General features: G+C 43.0%; 1 protein-coding gene across 3 annotated transcripts in view; it reads left to right on the top strand.

Moving 5' to 3' along the window:
• The window catches only part of C1H10orf90 (chromosome 1 C10orf90 homolog), a 236,272-nt gene extending 221,191 nt beyond the window's left edge, over positions 1-15,081 (top strand). For all 3 annotated transcript variants that reach the window (XM_061192189.1, XM_061192210.1, XM_061192199.1), the window contains 3 exons: positions 10,738-10,801; positions 14,855-14,954; positions 15,043-15,081. In XM_061192189.1, coding sequence (XP_061048172.1) covers positions 10,738-10,801; positions 14,855-14,954; positions 15,043-15,081 — 203 coding nt within the window. The remainder of the gene's footprint in view (positions 1-10,737; positions 10,802-14,854; positions 14,955-15,042) is intronic.
• The last annotated feature ends 2,065 nt before the right edge of the window (positions 15,082-17,146 follow it).

A 17,146-nucleotide genomic window follows, 5' to 3' on the forward strand; every position in this document is an offset into this window, starting at 1 on the left:
AATCCATTTTGAGTTTATTTTTGTGTATGGTGTTAGGGAGTGTTCTAATTTCATACTTTTACATGTACCTGTCCAGTTTTCCCAGCACCACTTATTGAAGAGGCTGTCTTTTCTCCACTGTATATGCTTGCCTCCTTTATCAAAGATAAGGTGACCATATGTGCGTGGGCTTATCTCTGGGCTTTCTATCCTGTTCCATTGATCTATATTCCTGTTTTTGTGCCAGTACCATACTGTCTTGATTACTGTAGCTTTGTAGTATAGTCTGAAGTCAGGGAGCCTGATTCCTCCAGCTCCATTTTTCGTTCTCAAGATGATACAAATAGATGGAGAGATATACGATGTTCTTGGGTTGGAAAAATCAACATTGTGAAAATGACTCTTACTACCCAAAGCAATCTACAGATTCAGTGCAATCCCTATCAAACTACCACTGGCATTTTTCACAGAACTAGAACAAAAAATTTCACAATTTGTATGGAAACACAAAAGACCCCAAATTGTCTTATTGATCTTTGAGTCTGCCGAGCCCCAAAGAGGTGAAAACTTAACAGTCAAATGAAGGGTTGCTCCAACACAAAGCCTGGTTTTCTTTCTTCCTCCCTCCCTCCCTCCTTCCCTTCCTTCCTGTCTTTCTCTCTCTCTCTTTCTCTTTCTTAAATTTATTTTATTCAAGTATAGTTAATTTACAATGTTGTGTTAATTTCTGCTGTACAGCAAAGTGAGATATATATATGTGTATATATATATATATATATATACACACACACACACACACACACACACACATACATACACATGCTTTATCATATTCTTTTCTATTAAGGATTATCATAGGGTATTGAATATAGTTCCCTGTGCTATACAGTAGGACCTTGTTGTTTATTCATTCTATATATAATAGTCTGCATCTGCTAACCCCAAACTCCCAATCCATCCCTCCCCCATAAAGCCTAGTTTTCTCTTCCACGTCATAACTCTCTTGGCTCATGTTCGGTGAGTGTAGGTGAGTCCTGAGTCCTCCCACTTCCCAGCTGTGCTGAGCACTGCTGTCATCTTTCGCTTACCTGGCTGCAATGGTCTGACCTATCTCCCTGCTGCCACGTTTGAATTTCCTCCACCCAGTTGGTGCATGTTCTGAACAGCTGCTGGAGTCGTCCTTTAAGAATTCAAATCAGATCCCCTGCTTAAAACCCCACGTGGTGACTCCCTCTTGTGAGAGCACTGGAATCACAACTAACTGCTGAACAATCATAGACAGGAAGACACTGGAACTCACAAAAAAACGACACCCCACATCCAAAGACAAAGGAGAAGCCACAATGAGATGGTAGGAGGGGCGCAATCACAATAAAATCAAATCCCATAACCTCTGGGTGGGTGACTCACAGACTGGAGAACACTTATACCACAGAAGTCCACCCACTGGAATGAAGGTTCTGAGCCCCACGTCAGGCTTCCCAACCTGGGGGTCCGGCAACGGGAGGAGGAATTCCTAGAGAATCGGACTTTGAAGGCTACCGGGATTTGATTGCAGGACTTCGACAGGACTGGGGGAAACAGAGACTCCACTCTTGGCGGGCACACACAAAGTAGTGTGCGCATCAGGACCCAGGGGAAGGAGCAGTGACCCCATAGGAGACTGAATGAGACCTACCTGCTAGTGTCGGAGGGTTTCTTGCAGAGGCGGGGGGTGGCTCTGACTCACCGTGAGGACAAGGACACTGGCGGCAGAAGTTCTGGGACGTACTCCTTGGCATGAGCCCTCCCAGAGTCCGCCATTAGCCCCACCAAAGAGCCGGGTAGGCTCCAGTGTTGGGTCGCCTCAGGCCAAACAACCAACAGGGAGGGAACCCAGCCCCTCCCATGAGCAGACAAGTGGATTAAAGTTTTACTGAGCTCTGCCCACCACCAGTCCCTCCCATCAGGAAACTTGCACAAGCCTCTTAGATAGCCTTATCCACCAGAGGGCAGACAGCAGAAGCAAGAAGAACTACAATTCTGCAGCTTGTGGAAGGAAAACCACATTCACAGAAACATAGGCAAAATGAAAAGGCAGAGGGCTATGTAGCAGATGAAGGAACAAGTTAAACCCCAGAAAAACAACTAAATGAAGTGGAGATAGGAAACCTTCCAGAAAAAGAATTCAGAATAATGATAGTGAAGATGATCCAGGACTTCAGAAAAAGAATGGAGGCAAAGATTGAGAAGGTGCAAGAAATGTTTAACAAAGACCTAGAAGAATTAAAGAACAAACACCTAGAAGAATTAAAGAACAAACAAACAGACATGAGCAATACAATAACTGAAATGAAAAATACACAAAAAGGAATCAATAGCAGAATAACTGAGGCAGAAGAATGGATAAGTGACCTGGAAGACAGAATGGTGGAATTCACTGCTATGGAACAGAATAAAGAAAAAAGAATGAAAAGAAATGAAGACAGCCTAAGAGACCTCTGGGACAATATTAAATGCAACAACATTCACATTATAGGGGTCCCAGAAGGAGAAGAGAGAGAGAAAGGACCCGAGAAAATACTTGAAGAGATTATAGTCAAAAACTTCCCTAACATGGGAAAGGAAATAGCCACCCAAGTCCAGGAAGCACAGAGAGTCCCAGGCAGGATAAACCCAAGGAGAAACACGCCGAGACACATAGTAATCAAATTGACAAAAATTAAAGGCAAAGAAAAATTATTGAAAGCAACAAGGGAAAAACAACAACGTACAAGAGAACTTCCATAAGGTTAACAGCTGAATTCTCAGCAGAAACTCTACAAGCCAGAAGGGAGTGGCATGATATATTTAAAGTGATGAAAGGGAAGAACATACAACCAAGATTACCTGGCAAGGATCTCACTTAGATTTGACGGAGGAATCAAAAGCTTTACAAACAAGCAAAAGCTAACAGAATTCAGCACCACCAAACCAGCTCTACAACAAATGCTAAAGGAACTTCTCTAAGTGGGAAACACAAGAGAAGAAAAGGACCTACAAAAACAAACCCATAACAATTAAGAAAATGGTAATAGGAACATAAATATCGATAATTACCTTAAACGTGATTGGATTAAATGCTCCAACCAAAAGACACAGGCGTGCTGAATGGATACAAAAACAAGACCCATATATATGCTGTCTATAAGAGACCCACTTCAGACCTAGGGACACATACAGACTGAAAGTGAGGGGATGGAAAAAGATATTCCATGCAAATGGAAATCAAAAGAAAGCTGGAGTAGCAATACTCATATCAGATAAAACAGACTTTAAAATAAAGAATGTTACAAGAGACAAGGAAGGACACTACATAATGATCAAGGGATCAATCCAAGAAGAAGATATAACAATTATAAAAATATATGCACACAACATAGGAGCACCTCCATACATAAGGCAACTGCTAACAGCTATAAAAGAGGAAATCGACAGTAAGACATAATAGTGGGGGACTTTAACACCTCACTTACATCACCGGACAGGTCATCCAAACAGAAAATTAATAAGGAAACACAAGCTTTAATTGACACAATAGACCAGATAGATTTTATTGATAATTATAGGACATTCCATCCAAAAACAGCAGATTACACTTTCTTCTCACGTGCGCAGGGAACATTCTCCAGGATAGATCACATCTTGGGTCACAAATCAAGCCTCAGTAAATTTAAGAAAATTGAAATCATATCAAGCATCTTTTCTGACCACAACGCTATGAGATTAGAAATCAATTACAAGGAAAAAAAATAAAAAACACAAATACATGGAGGCTAAACAATACGTTACTAAATAACCAAGAGATCACTGAAGAAATCAAAGAGGAAATCAAAAAATACCTAGAGACAAGTGACAATGAAAACACGACGATCCAAAACCTATGGAATGCAGCAAAAGCAGTTCTAAGAGGGAAGTTTATAGCAATACAAACCTACCTCAAGAGACAAGAAAAATCTCAAACAATCTAACCTTACACCTAAAGGACTAGAGACAGAAAAACAAACAAAACCCAAAGTTAGTAGAAGGAAAGAAATCATAAAGATCAGAGCAGAAATAAATGAAATAGAAACAAAGGAAACAATAGCAAAGATCAATAAGACTAAAAGCTGGTTCTTTGAGAAGATAAACAAAATTGAAAAACCATTAGCCAAACTCATCAAGAAAAAGAGGGAGAGGACTCAAATCAATAAAATTAGAAATGAAAAAGGTGAAGTTACAACAGACACCGCAGAAATACAAAGCATCCTAAGAGACTACCACAAGCAACTCTATGCCAATAAAATGGACAACGTGGACGAAATGGACAAATTCTTAGAAAGGTATAAACTTCCAAGACTGAACCAGGGAGAAACAGAAAATATGGACAGACCAATCACAAGTAATGAAATTGAAACTGATTAAAAATCTTCTAACAAACAAAAGTTCAGGACCAGATGGCTTCACAGGTGAATTCTATCAAACATTTAGAGAAGAGCTAACACCCATCCTTCTCAAACTCTTCTCAAAAATTGCAGAGGAAAGAAAACTCCCAAACTCATTCTATGAGGCCACCATCACCCTGATACCAAAACCAGAGACACATACTACAAAAAAAGAAAATTACAGACCAATATCACTGATGAATATAGATGCAAAAATCCTCAACGAAATACTAGCAAACAGAATCCAACAGCACATTAAAGGAATCATACACCATGATCAAGTGGGATTTATCCCAAGGATGCAAGGATTCTTCAGTGTATGCAAATCAATCAATGTGATACACCATATTAACAAATTTAGAATAAAAACCATATGATCATATCAATAGATACAGAAAAAACTTTTGACAAAATTCCACACCCATTAATAATAAAAAACTCTCCAGAAAGTGGGCATAGAGGGAACCTACCTCAACATAATAAAGGCCATATATGACAACCCACAGCAAAAATCATTCTCAATGGTGAAAAACTGAAAGCATTTCCTCTAAGATCAGGAACAAGAAAAGGATGTCCACTCTCACCACTATTATTCAACACAGTTTTGGTAGTCCTAGCCATGGCAATCAGAGAAGAAAAAGAAATAAAAGGAATATAAATTGCAAAAGAAGAAGTAAAACTGTCAGTGTTTGCAGATGACATGGTACTATACATAGAGAATCCTAAAGATGCCACCAGAAACCTACTAGAGCTAATCAATGAATATAGTAAAGTTGCAGGATACAAAATTAATGCACAGAAGTCTCTTGCATTCCTATACACAAATGATGAAAAATCTGAAAGAGGAATTAAGGAAACACTCCCATTTACCATTGCAACAAAAAGAATAAAATACCTAGGAATAAACCTACCTAAGGAGACAAAAGACCTGTATGCAGAAAACTATAAGACACTGATGAAAGAAATTAAAGATGATACAAACAGATGGAGAGATATACCATGTTCTTGGATTGGAAGAATCAATATTGTGAAAATAACTATACTACCCAAAGCAATCTACAGATTCAGTGCAATCCCTATCAAACTATCACTGGCATTTTTCACAGAACTAGAACAAAAAATTTCACAATTTGTATGGAAACACAAAAGACTCCGAATAGCCAAAGCAATCTTGAGAAAGAAAAACGGAGCTGGAGGAATCAGACTCCCAGACTTCAGACTGTACTACAAAGTTACAGTAATCAATACAGTATGGTCCTGGCACAAAAACAGAAATATAGATCAATGGAACAGGATAGAAAGCCCAGAGATAAACCCACGCACATATGGTCACCTTATTTTTGATAAACGAGGCAAAAATATACAATGGAGAAGACAGCCTCTTCAATAAGTGGTGCTGGGAAAACTGGACAGCTACATGTAAAAGAATGAAATTAGAACACTCCCTAACACCATACATAAAAATAAACTCAAAATGGATTAAAGACCTAAACGTAAGGCCAGATACTATAAAACTCTTAGAGGACAACATAGGCAGTACACTATATGACATAAATCACAGCAAGGTCCTTTTCGACCCACCTCCTAGAGAAATGGTAATAAAAACAAACCTAATGCAACTTAAAAGCTTTTACACAGCAAAGGAAACCATAAACAAGACGAAAAGACAACACTGAGAATGGGAGAAAATATTTGCAAATGAAGCAACTGACAAAGGATTAAACTCCAAAATTTACAAGCAGCTCATGCAGCTCAATATCAAAAAAACAAACAACCCAATCCAAAAATGGGCAGAACACCTAAATAGACATTTCTCCAAAGAAGACATACAGATTGCCAACAAACACATGAAAGAATGCCCCACATCACTAATCATTAGAGAAATGCAAATCAATACTACAATGAGGTATCACCTCACACCAGTTAGAATGGGCATCATCAGAAAATTTTCAAACACCAAATGCTGGAGAGGGTGTGGAGAAAAGTGAACCCTCTTGCATTGTTGGTGGGAATGTAAATTGATACAGCCACTATGGAGAACATTATGAAGGTTCCGTAAAAAAACTCAAAATAGAACTACCATATGACCCAGCAATCCCGCTACTGGGCATATACCCAGAAAAAAACCATAATTCAAAAAGACACATGCACCCCAATGTTCATTGCAGCACTATTTACAATAGCCAGGTCATGGATGCAACCTAAATGCCCATCAACAGACGAATGGATACAGAAGATGTGGTACATATATACAATGGAATATTACTCAGCCATAAAAAGGAACGAAATTGGGTCATTTGTAGAGATGTGGATGGATCTAGAGACTGTCATACAGAGTGAAGTAAGTCAGAAAGAGAAAAACAAATATCGTATACTAACGCATATATGTGGAACCTAGAAAAATGGTACAGATGAACCGGTTTGCAGGGCAGAAATAGAGACACAGATGTAGAGAACAAACATATGGATACCAAGGGGCGAAAGTGGCGGTGGGGTTGGTGGTGGTGTGATGAATTGGGAGACTGGGATTGACATATATACACTAATATGTATAAAATAGATAACTAATAAGAACCTGCTGTATAAAAAATAAATAAAATTTAAAAAAAAGACAAACCCCACGTGGCTCTCCATCTCTTACTCTGGAGGAAAATTCAACAGACTTGCAAATCTCCTTAATAGGCTTGCAAAACCCAACACTGATGCTTCCCATCTCCAGCTGTTACAGAATGCAAGTTTGTGTGCCTGACCCACAGTTAGGCCAAACAATACCGAAACATAGGGATTTAGTGCAGAGAAAGGTTTATTGCAGGGTTATGTAAGGAGACGGTGGCTCATGCCCCCCAAAAGCCCAAACTCCCCAAAGGGTTTCAGCAAAGCCTTTTTAAAGGCAACCTGAGGGAGGGGTGTGGTTGGTTGTTGCACATTTCCTGGTGTTGGAATCCTTTGTTCTTGCAGCTGTCCGCATAGGTCAGATCACAATGTTCCTGTAAACGTCCAACAAGACAAATGTTAGTCTCTATTCTGCAACTTTTCATCTCTATATGAACAGGAAAGTATTATACCCTTAAAGGTCAGAGCCTTGAGAATGGGCTTTCCAGTCTATTTCAGGCTATAGGCAACATTCTTAACTCAGAGCAAAAGCAGTGGAATACAAAGGTTAAAGTAAAAGAAACATTGCTGATATGGAGTCAGACTCGTTCTTCCCTATTACATGGCGCCCCCTAGAATCATCGGAGATTCTGGTTCAGGTTCCAGTGCCCACGTGTGGGAATCGTGGTTAGACTCTGCAGGCGGTGGTAAAGTGTATAACCTGGGTGGAGAACCACAGCTGTCTTTGCTTTCACCTCTACTCCCGGCCTGCCTTCTCATGCCCTCGTGCCCCCTCCCTCACACTGTATGCACTGTGTCCCCGGTCCTTCCTCACCCTTCCCTCTACTGGCCCCCACGGCCGGCTCCTGTGGTCATTTGGGTCATGGTTTAATTAACTCCTCCCTGAGGAGCCTTCCTGACCACCCTGGTCCTCCTTGACCATGTGGCCATGATTCTTTTTCATCACAGCACTTACCTGATACTTTGTAGCTGATTTGTTAATTATCTGACTCCTTTTTCAATAATGAAGTCTCATAGTGGCAGGATCTTACCATTTTTATCTTCTTCTGAGCATTCCCTGGAGGCATAGTAGTTGCTCATTAAATGTAGGAGCCAGGAAGAAGGAAGAAGAGAAAGGGATTTGGGATTGGTCTCCTGGGAAATGGACCAACACTTGTCAGGGCGACCAAAAGATGAAATCTGCAACCACGGGTTGGTGGCCGTGTTCTGAGGTTGAGGGCATGTGTGGACAGGGCTGGACTGATTTGGACTGAAACCCAGCTCTGCCACTCACTCATTCACTGCATAAACCTGAGCAGGAAACCCTTGGCCCTTTGAACTTTGATTTTCCAACCCTAAAATACAAAAAAATTATGAGTATGTCACAGGGTTGGTGTGAAGATCTATGGCGATCCAATAAACACTAGCTGTTTATTATAAGTAGTAATGCTGACCCTCAGGTGTCACCCTGCCCCCTCCCCTCTTCCTGCTGCTTTCCCTCTCAAAGTGCCAAATAGGGTTCTTTTTACTGTAGTGAGGTTGGGAGCCATTAGCGACACACTTGATTTATTTCAAACAACTTCCTCCAGGGAGGTAGAGCCTCGCTTTCTTCCTCTCTTCCATCCCATCCAGAAAGCAACCCCACTATCCATCACATGGGCCTGGTGCTGTTATGAAAACTCAAAATCAGCAGCAGCCAGAGAGGTGTGGGGTGGGCCCTCTTGGATGCAGACATGCTTGTTTTGCACCTAACATGGGCTGCTGGGCCCAGAATTTCAACTTGTGCTGAGGCACAGCGGGGGGGAGAAGAGTTCAGAAAACAAAACAGTGGAGGTGCCAGATAGCTCACATTTGCTTTTGTTTCCTCTTGGAAATAAGACCAAAGCTTCATTGTGGTATCAGGTGCTCAAAAGAAACAAATCAAACCGAACCAAAACAAAAACAGAACTAACTTCTGAGGGGAGACCACATACAATTGAACTGAGATTATGGAAATGTTATAAATGTACTTTGTAACATTTCTATTCCCTTGGGGTACCATGCATCTGTTCACATCAGCCTTTCCCTAATCCTGAGTGGCTCCTGAGGAATGCTGGTGCAGACCCAAGTCTAAGTCTTTGTAGGAGGCTCCTTCTCCCTGCCTCAGTGGGAGTCTTCAGGCGGACACATATTTGCTTGCCCAAGACCCTGACTGCCTTAAGGTGACAGCCCATTTCTTTGGAATGCTGCTGGGATTTTCCTGAGGTCCTGGGTTCTGGCCGTGCCCTTTCTGGTGCGTGAGCAGAGGGTGGGCGCTGGGAGGCGTCTCTGCAGATCAGTCTTCATGGCGACCTTGACTCTCCTGGTTCACATGGCCCAGTGCCTTTCCAAACACTGGGGACGTTTTCCCTTCACTGGGAAAACTCTTCTGATTTCTTTCTCTTTTCTTCTATTTTTCCTTTGAATCTTGTCTTTGAAGTTGAATAATGGTGCCATCTTTTTCTTTTATGTTTTTAACCAGACAGAATACAAGTTCAGCCACTGTGTTGTTTCCATATTGTAAATCGGTAGCTGTATTATAGTTCCGCAGAGGGGAAGAGATGTCTTCGTATCCATGCCTCTATCCCACCTTCTTGTATATTCCTGGAAAATTCTGTATATTCTCAAGCCTGAGAAATCTTCGGTGGCTCCACTGGAGTATTGAGCGAGGGGGGACAGGCCCAGGTGGGGGAGACGGATAGAAACATGGTGGGGTCTTGGCTGGGGGTCACAGGGAGCCCACTGCAACTCCATGATTGAAGGACACCGAGTCACCTGTCTGCTTATCCTGAATGAAGGCAGGGGAGCTGGTTACCATCCAGGGGTTCCAGACAGTATGTGTGGTGGCTGCTCAGATGCATCCCCATGCAACAAGCACCCCCATGAAACATTTTTGTGTGCCAGCCTCTTGGCTAACCCATAGGGCTGAGAGTCTCATGGGGATTTCAGAGTTATCGCAAAAAGGTGTACACTATTTTTGAAAAAACACAGACCATTTTTAAGTGTGCCATCTGTAAATATCCTTGTGATGAGTAATATGTACTTTCATTAAAAAAAATTCCAGACTCATAGTCATTTTTAGCCACTGTGTACTTTCTTAAAGGACACCAGACAGACATTACTATTATGTTGTTGTCCATTACATTTTCTGACCTTGGAAAGGGCTAATCCCTCCGTTAGAAAGGATGCAGAGGCTGAGCATCCCTGATGGAGACTACAATTGTGAGTGAAAGCTCCTGCTCTCAAAGTGTTCTAGCAATAGTGGGAGATTTCCTTGTCCTCAGAGGCACCAAAAACCTAGTGTGGAGATTTTCTGTGGATGGGATGACCTCACACCCAGGGCCCTGCACCCAGAGCAACACTGAAACACATTTTCGTGCCACAGTGGCACTACCCCAGTAAACTATGACTCTTTCTTGCTAAATGAAGCATGCAAAGGAGTCACTGACCATAAAGTCTATTAGATGTTAACCTTGAACTTCATGCCCATATTTAACTGTTGTCAGGACCAACCTGTTGGTTGTTGATTTCAATACAACTGTGCATGGTGTGTGTGTCTACTGAGTCCTGCTGTGTTTGTAACAGACTGGGCTTAGATTAAGGATGGATAACAGAGAGTGAACTAAGCCCACCATGATGTTTCTCTAGATATGTGCAACATCTGTATCTTCTGAAATTAATCCTCTTTCCACTTTTTTTTTTCCAGATAACTTGTTCAAACCGAAAGAAAGGTACATTTCAGAGAAGGAGATGCACATGCGATCTAAAAGGTACTTGGTTATATTGTGTGAGGTCAAAAAAAGTGGGGGAGGAGGGAGGAGGGATGGCTTGATGGATCCAGGCACTGTCCAGCTGGGCCACTATTTCTAGGTCCACATTTAAGCTCTGAGGTCTTCTTGGCCATGGATTTGAAAAGCAGGCTGAAAGAAGTGAAGTTGTTGAATTGCGCCTCTGAATGCTAATGTCGTTCTTGGAAAAACCTTAGGAAAGTGGTGGGTCTTGGATTCTGAACCATTCCTGTAATTGGTCTCTAAGAGATCCCCAGACTCATAACAGGAATGCTTCTGCACTTTCCCATCGTTGCTCTGGGCAGGTGCTGTTTGTCACTGTGTACCTTCGCAGGTAATTTTATGAGGAGGAGGGAAGCTAGGTCTCCTGAGGGCCTTGACAGTGGCAGAGCCTGGAGAAAAGCATCCAGACTTGGAGGCCGATGGTGCATGGGGCCAGCGAAGCCACAGAGGGCCACGAGCTGGCCTTTTTTGGCACTGCATCACCGGCAGGCTTGGCGGCCCTGCTGCCCGCAAACTCTCCCTGTCCTGCTTGGCTGGTTGCTATTCTAGACGCCCACTCATTCTCACCAACACACAAAGGCTGCCATTCTTTCTGAGACCTGGCCTCCCAGCCCAAATGTAATAACTTGACAGAGTTTGCCAAGTTCATCCAAGTAAAATGTCATTAGTTTATAATAAAGTATCTAGCACTGGGAGGAACTATAACAATTAAACCAAATTGATAGTGCAACTTAGAGAAACCATTAAAATAGGAAGAATACATTTCTCCCCACTCCAGGCACAAAATCTCTGCTTTCCCATGATTATATTGTTTCCATGACAATTAGCCAACTTTGATTATCTGTAGGGAACCTCTTTGTAAATAAAAAAGTAAAAGTGAGGAGGAAGGGAACCATCCCATTAACGACCCAATGCGCAGCTTTCTAACTGGGGTTTTTAAAGGGCCACTGGGTTTCAAGACCTGCCGTTTCAGAAGTGCAAAGTTGTGTATACCTCATGCCAAAAGTATTCCTTTTTCAATTTGGTGGAAAATTCAGCCAAATCTTCCCCTCCTGGTCCCTAAGTCCAGAGCTGCTATTATGGAGACTTGAAATTAAAATGTAGATCTCAAAGCAGCATTTGTGGACAGAGTATCACCACGTCATTTTACTGAAGAGGAAACTGAGGCTCTGAGAGGGCCAATGAGCAGAGTGACGCTGTTCCCCACATCATGGCTTCCCTGGCTGGAAGCCAGGTCTCCTCAGATGCGCTCAGTAACGGGACTTCCGCTCTGCTCTGTGGGCTGCGCCCTGGGTGGGCTCAGACCCCGGTTCTCAGACCTCATGCACCCACAGAATCACACTGGAGCTTCCTTTGCTTTTGTATTCTTTGTTATTAGTTATATTATTAAATTACATTTTCATTAAAAAAATTCAAACAGAGGAGAGAGAGCTGAAGTCCCTCATGACCCCACCTCCCAGCCTTGTACTTTCTCCAGAGACACCACAGTTATCAGCATCCTATATATCATTCCAGGCCTTTCTCTCTGCCTGAAAATAGACGTTTATTTGTACGTCTATTTAGACGTACAAATTAGATAACTATTTAGTATCTAATTAGATAACTATTATTAGTTATCTAATTCTTAACCATAAATGGGATCATGTTATATATAATATTATCTTTCTGTAGCTTGCTTCTTTTACTTTGTGTCTATGAGGTCTTTTTCTATGTCAGAAGACATGGATGATTTTCCTCATTGATGGAGAGTGGTCCATTGTACAAATGTGCCATAATTTATTGAGGATGCTCTGTTAAGAAAATACTGCAGCAGAAGCTCCAGGGCTGAGGCCTAGGAATCTTTATCCTAAACTCCCCACAAGTTCAGAGGGTCAGGATCAGGAAGATGTGTCTCTATGGATCCAGAAGGGTTTCCACTGTGGGGCTCTGGGACATGTCAGATTTCCTACTCATCCTGACGGTCTTCTCCTGGTCGCCTCTAGAATTGCTCCTGGATTTGGCAATCGTGTGTTCATTTAGATCATGTTCATTTAGATCATGTTGATGCCCTCAGTGTGCCAGGCACTGTGCTATGTGCAAGCAATTCCCAGGTCACTCTACACTACATGATTGGGGAACAGCGTTGCATGAAGTCAGACAGACCGAGGCCGGGCTCCCAGCCCCTCATTCACCAGCCGAGGGACGTCACTGGCCTGCTGACCTCGCTGGGGCTGGGTTCCTCACTCCCATAACAGCAGGACACTGGACGGTGTCTCTTCCAACTGTCGTGAGGGCTACCCGGGAAAATTCGTGTCGGATGATTAGCCTAGTAAGGAGCCCTCTTGCACTGTTGGTGGGAATGTAAATTGGTGCAGCCGCTATGGAGAACAGTATGGAGGTTCCTTTAAAAACTAAAAATAGAACTACCATATGATCCAACAATCCCACTTCTGAGCATATATTGAGGGAAAACCATAATTCGAAAAGACACATGCACCCCAATGTTCATAGCAGCACTATTCACAATAGCCAGGTCATGGAAGCACCCTCAGTGTCCATCGACAGACGAATGGATAAAGAAGATGTGGTCTACATATACAATGGAATATTACTCGGCCATAAAAAAGAATGAAATAATGCCATTTGTAGCAACATGGATGGACCTAGAGATGATCATACTAAGTGAAGTAGGTCAGACAGAGAAAGACAGATATCATATGATATCAATTGTATGTGGAATCTAAAAAAATAATGATAGAAATGAACTTATTTGCAAAACAGAAATAGACCCACAGACATAGAAAACAAACTTATGGTTACCAAAGGGGAAAGGCGGGAAGGGTAAATTAGGAGTTTGGGATTAACACATGCACACTACTATATATAAAATAGATAACCAACAAGGACCTACTGTATAGCACAGGAAACTAGAATCAATACTTTGTAATAACCTATAAAGGAAAAGAATCTGAAAAATAATATATATGTATATGTATAACTGAATCACTGCTGTACACCTGAAACTAACATAACATTGTAAATCAGCTATATTTCAATACAAAATAAATAGATAAAAATTTTAAAAAGGTAAATTCATAAAAAGATTATTAGCCTAGTGCCCTATAACCAAGACAATGTCACCTGCTAATATTGTCATCATCAATACTTGTATATTTTGATACAAGTATCAAAATAGTTGTATAGTTTGTAATTATTATTTCAAGAGGGCAACATGTTAAACAAATTTTGTCTGGCTTTCAAACGTGAGAGAAAATAAAACAAGAGATGTTAAGCCAAGTGCCACGTGTACAGGACCCCAAAAGCTCAGGCTACAGTGTCTCCTCTGTGTCTGTGGATTCCAGCAGAAATCTTGTTTGGCATCAGTACATAAACAATTTCTGTAGGGAAGTAAGAAGAAAGGGCCCAGAAGAAGGGTTCCTCAGGCCCTGCTTGTATCTTGGAAGCTCCTAATTTTACACCAGGACAAGAATATAATATCAATACATATGCCTGAGAGGTATTTGGAAACAGCTTAATTAGGAATGCAGTAGGTAAAGAGGCAAACACACACATATTTTATGTGTGTGTCATTCCAGTACAATTCCTGCTACTTCCATTGATTCGCTGCTCCTTTTCATAGGGAGACAAAAGTCATAGGGAGACAAAAACTGAGTGGCAAAAAGGTATTTGGTAAAAGGTAAGTTTACACTCAGAGTGGCAAAGTGGTAGGTCTAGAATCTCTCATTTTACAAGCAAGTGGTTAATTATCGTAGAAGATGGAGGGACAAGAAAAGTGACTTCTGATTAAACAACCGGCCTCTCCAGCTTTACCCTGGGTGGGGCTCCATCTGCTGCGTGGCCCCTGCCTGGGCAGCCCCATCTGGAGATGGTCAGGGGAGCCCCGGGTCTTGGGGTCTCACAGATGCGAGGCGGCCCATATGCAGCTGATCGTCCCTTTGAAATGGAAGAGCCTGCTGACAAGAGAGGACACAGATCCACAGCAGACACACGCTGTCTCGCTACCATTCAGAATGTTTTCTGAATCTGTTTCAGAATCTATAATAACTTGCCGGAAGTTAGAAAGAAAAAAGAAGAACAAAAGAAAAGGGTGATCTTACAGAGTAACAGACTCCGGGCCGAAGTCTTCAAAAAGGTAACAGCCCGGCCGCCAGCAGGTGTGACGTGTGTGTGGTGCCCAGATGCTGACTCTGAACTTGACTTCTTTGTCTCTAATTCCCTAGCAATTACTGGACCAGCTCCTTCAAAGGAACGCAGTCTAACCACAGGCTGCCCTGCTGACCCTCTACCTGGACCTGGGATGACTTCAAACGCTGGATAAGCCATTAAACTTAGCATTATCTTCATGACGTGAAACACTTATTTTACTTTTGATTTTTTTTTTTTCATAAAGGAAAGCATAGCTTCCTGAATTGCTGACCCAAACCAAGCAGAAACAATAACGCTTGAGGAAATGGATCATCAGACTGCAGTGGGGTAATCAACTCAACGGGCCCCACTCGATACAGTCCCTTCATTTTTTTTTACTTCTGAATATTATCTTTTGCTTCTGGTTTTTCCCCCTACCATTTCCACTCAGGCGGAAGGGTCTTCTACGCTCAAGTGGGCTTAGATCCGTGGGAGCTGGGGTTGTTTTTTCATCGAATTTCTAGGACCTAAAATACATCACTTTCAAAATACCAATCTCAACTTCTGCCAGTTCTGCAAACTCCAAATTTGGGGATATCACACAGTGTGTTTGAAACCTCTCTGGGTGTGTGTGCCACGTAATACTGAAGGCAGACTTTGGAACTAGGCGGGCGCTCTGCCAGAGGCTGGGGACAAGTGACCTGTTTCTTGGTGACCTGGGGTGATCAGAGCAGCCCTCACTACTCCCACCCTACTCCCAGGACGTGCCTTCGTTTAGCAAAAGAGCCTATTTCTATGGAAGCCATGAGGGCAGTACTGGCTGAAAAAAGTTGTAGGTAACTTCAGTGTTTTCTGTAAACCCTCCAGCCCCCAAAAATAGCTGTGTTGCTGAAAATGGCCTGATGGCTCCAATTCTAACGTTTGTTCCTCCAAACAATTACAATGTCCGTTATTTATAAATGTGCGTTTGGGGAGTGAAGAGCAATAGTTTTATCAAATATGGAAATAAATGCAATTATTACAAAAATTAAAGTATTGCTCTATTCCGTGTTCTGTGTTATGAACGAAGCAGCCAGTACAGATGGTGCTCGGAGAGAAATGTCACCAAGGTCCAGTGGGGACCTCTGACCTGCGCCTGTGCCACCACCTTCTGACCATCACAGCCCCCAGGTCAGGGGCCTTGTTCTTCCCGATGCCTGGGGAGAAGGTTTTTCCCAGAGAGCTGGCATGAGAGGCGTCGGGATGTTGTTGAGAGCAAGGTTAGGATCCTGAAGTCCCCACATCTCACTAGGAATGTCCCCGGGAATGAGAAGGCAGTTTAGGGGATTAGGCAGGAGCCCTGGTGACACTTCTGTCCCTTTCCCTCCTCCCACGGCTGCATACACCATCCCCTCTTCCTGGAATGCCTTTCCTCTGTGTATCTGCTGGAAAACTATTTGAAAGCTCAGCCTCTGAGTTCTCTCCTGTCACGTCTCCTCTGCCCTGCCCTCGGTATGGATGGGCACTTCACCCTGGGTGCACGTGGCATCAGAACCTGTGCAGTGTTGCCCAGCAAGGTGATCTGACCACGCCACCATGAGTGGAGACTCTGGATTCATGTCTTGGCTGCACTGCTCCCTGGTCTGTGGCTGTAGGCAAGGGTATCAGTCTGGACTCCATCAGGAGAGAGGAACCTCACAGCAGCGTGAACAGGGAAGTTTAATGTACATGGTTATAAACCATAACAGAGGATTGGAGTAATGCGGGATCGGCTACTGAGCAGTAAAGAGAACTCAAAAGAACACAGGTGGGAATAGCAGATAAAGTAGCAGTGCTGCCCTGAGGACAGGTGCTCCCCAGGCTCCTGGGCTGGGATCCAGGCATTGTTGGAAATGCAGTAGTTGTGGTTCAGCAGGTGCAGAGGAGTTTCTGGGCTGCCATGTGGATGGAACCTGCTGGAAATCCACTCTCTCGGAGGCAGGGGGAGCTGTCTCCTTGGAGGCCCTCTGCTACCACACCACCTGAGGGAGGTGCTGGGGTAGGCAGCTGGCCACCGAGTGCTGCCGGTAGCTTGACCTGTAGGAACTGGGTGGGTGGAGGGGGGGGCACGTTTGCAGGGACCTTGGGCCACTGTGCCTGGTGCGGGAAGCCATGCCCGTCTCCTCCTGCAGTGTCTCTCCTGCTCCCTCTACTGGCAAAGCATGGCAGTGTGCCAGCAGG

This window comes from Eubalaena glacialis, chromosome 1 (assembly GCF_028564815.1).
Source record: "Eubalaena glacialis isolate mEubGla1 chromosome 1, mEubGla1.1.hap2.+ XY, whole genome shotgun sequence".
Taxonomy (NCBI): domain Eukaryota; kingdom Metazoa; phylum Chordata; class Mammalia; order Artiodactyla; family Balaenidae; genus Eubalaena; species Eubalaena glacialis.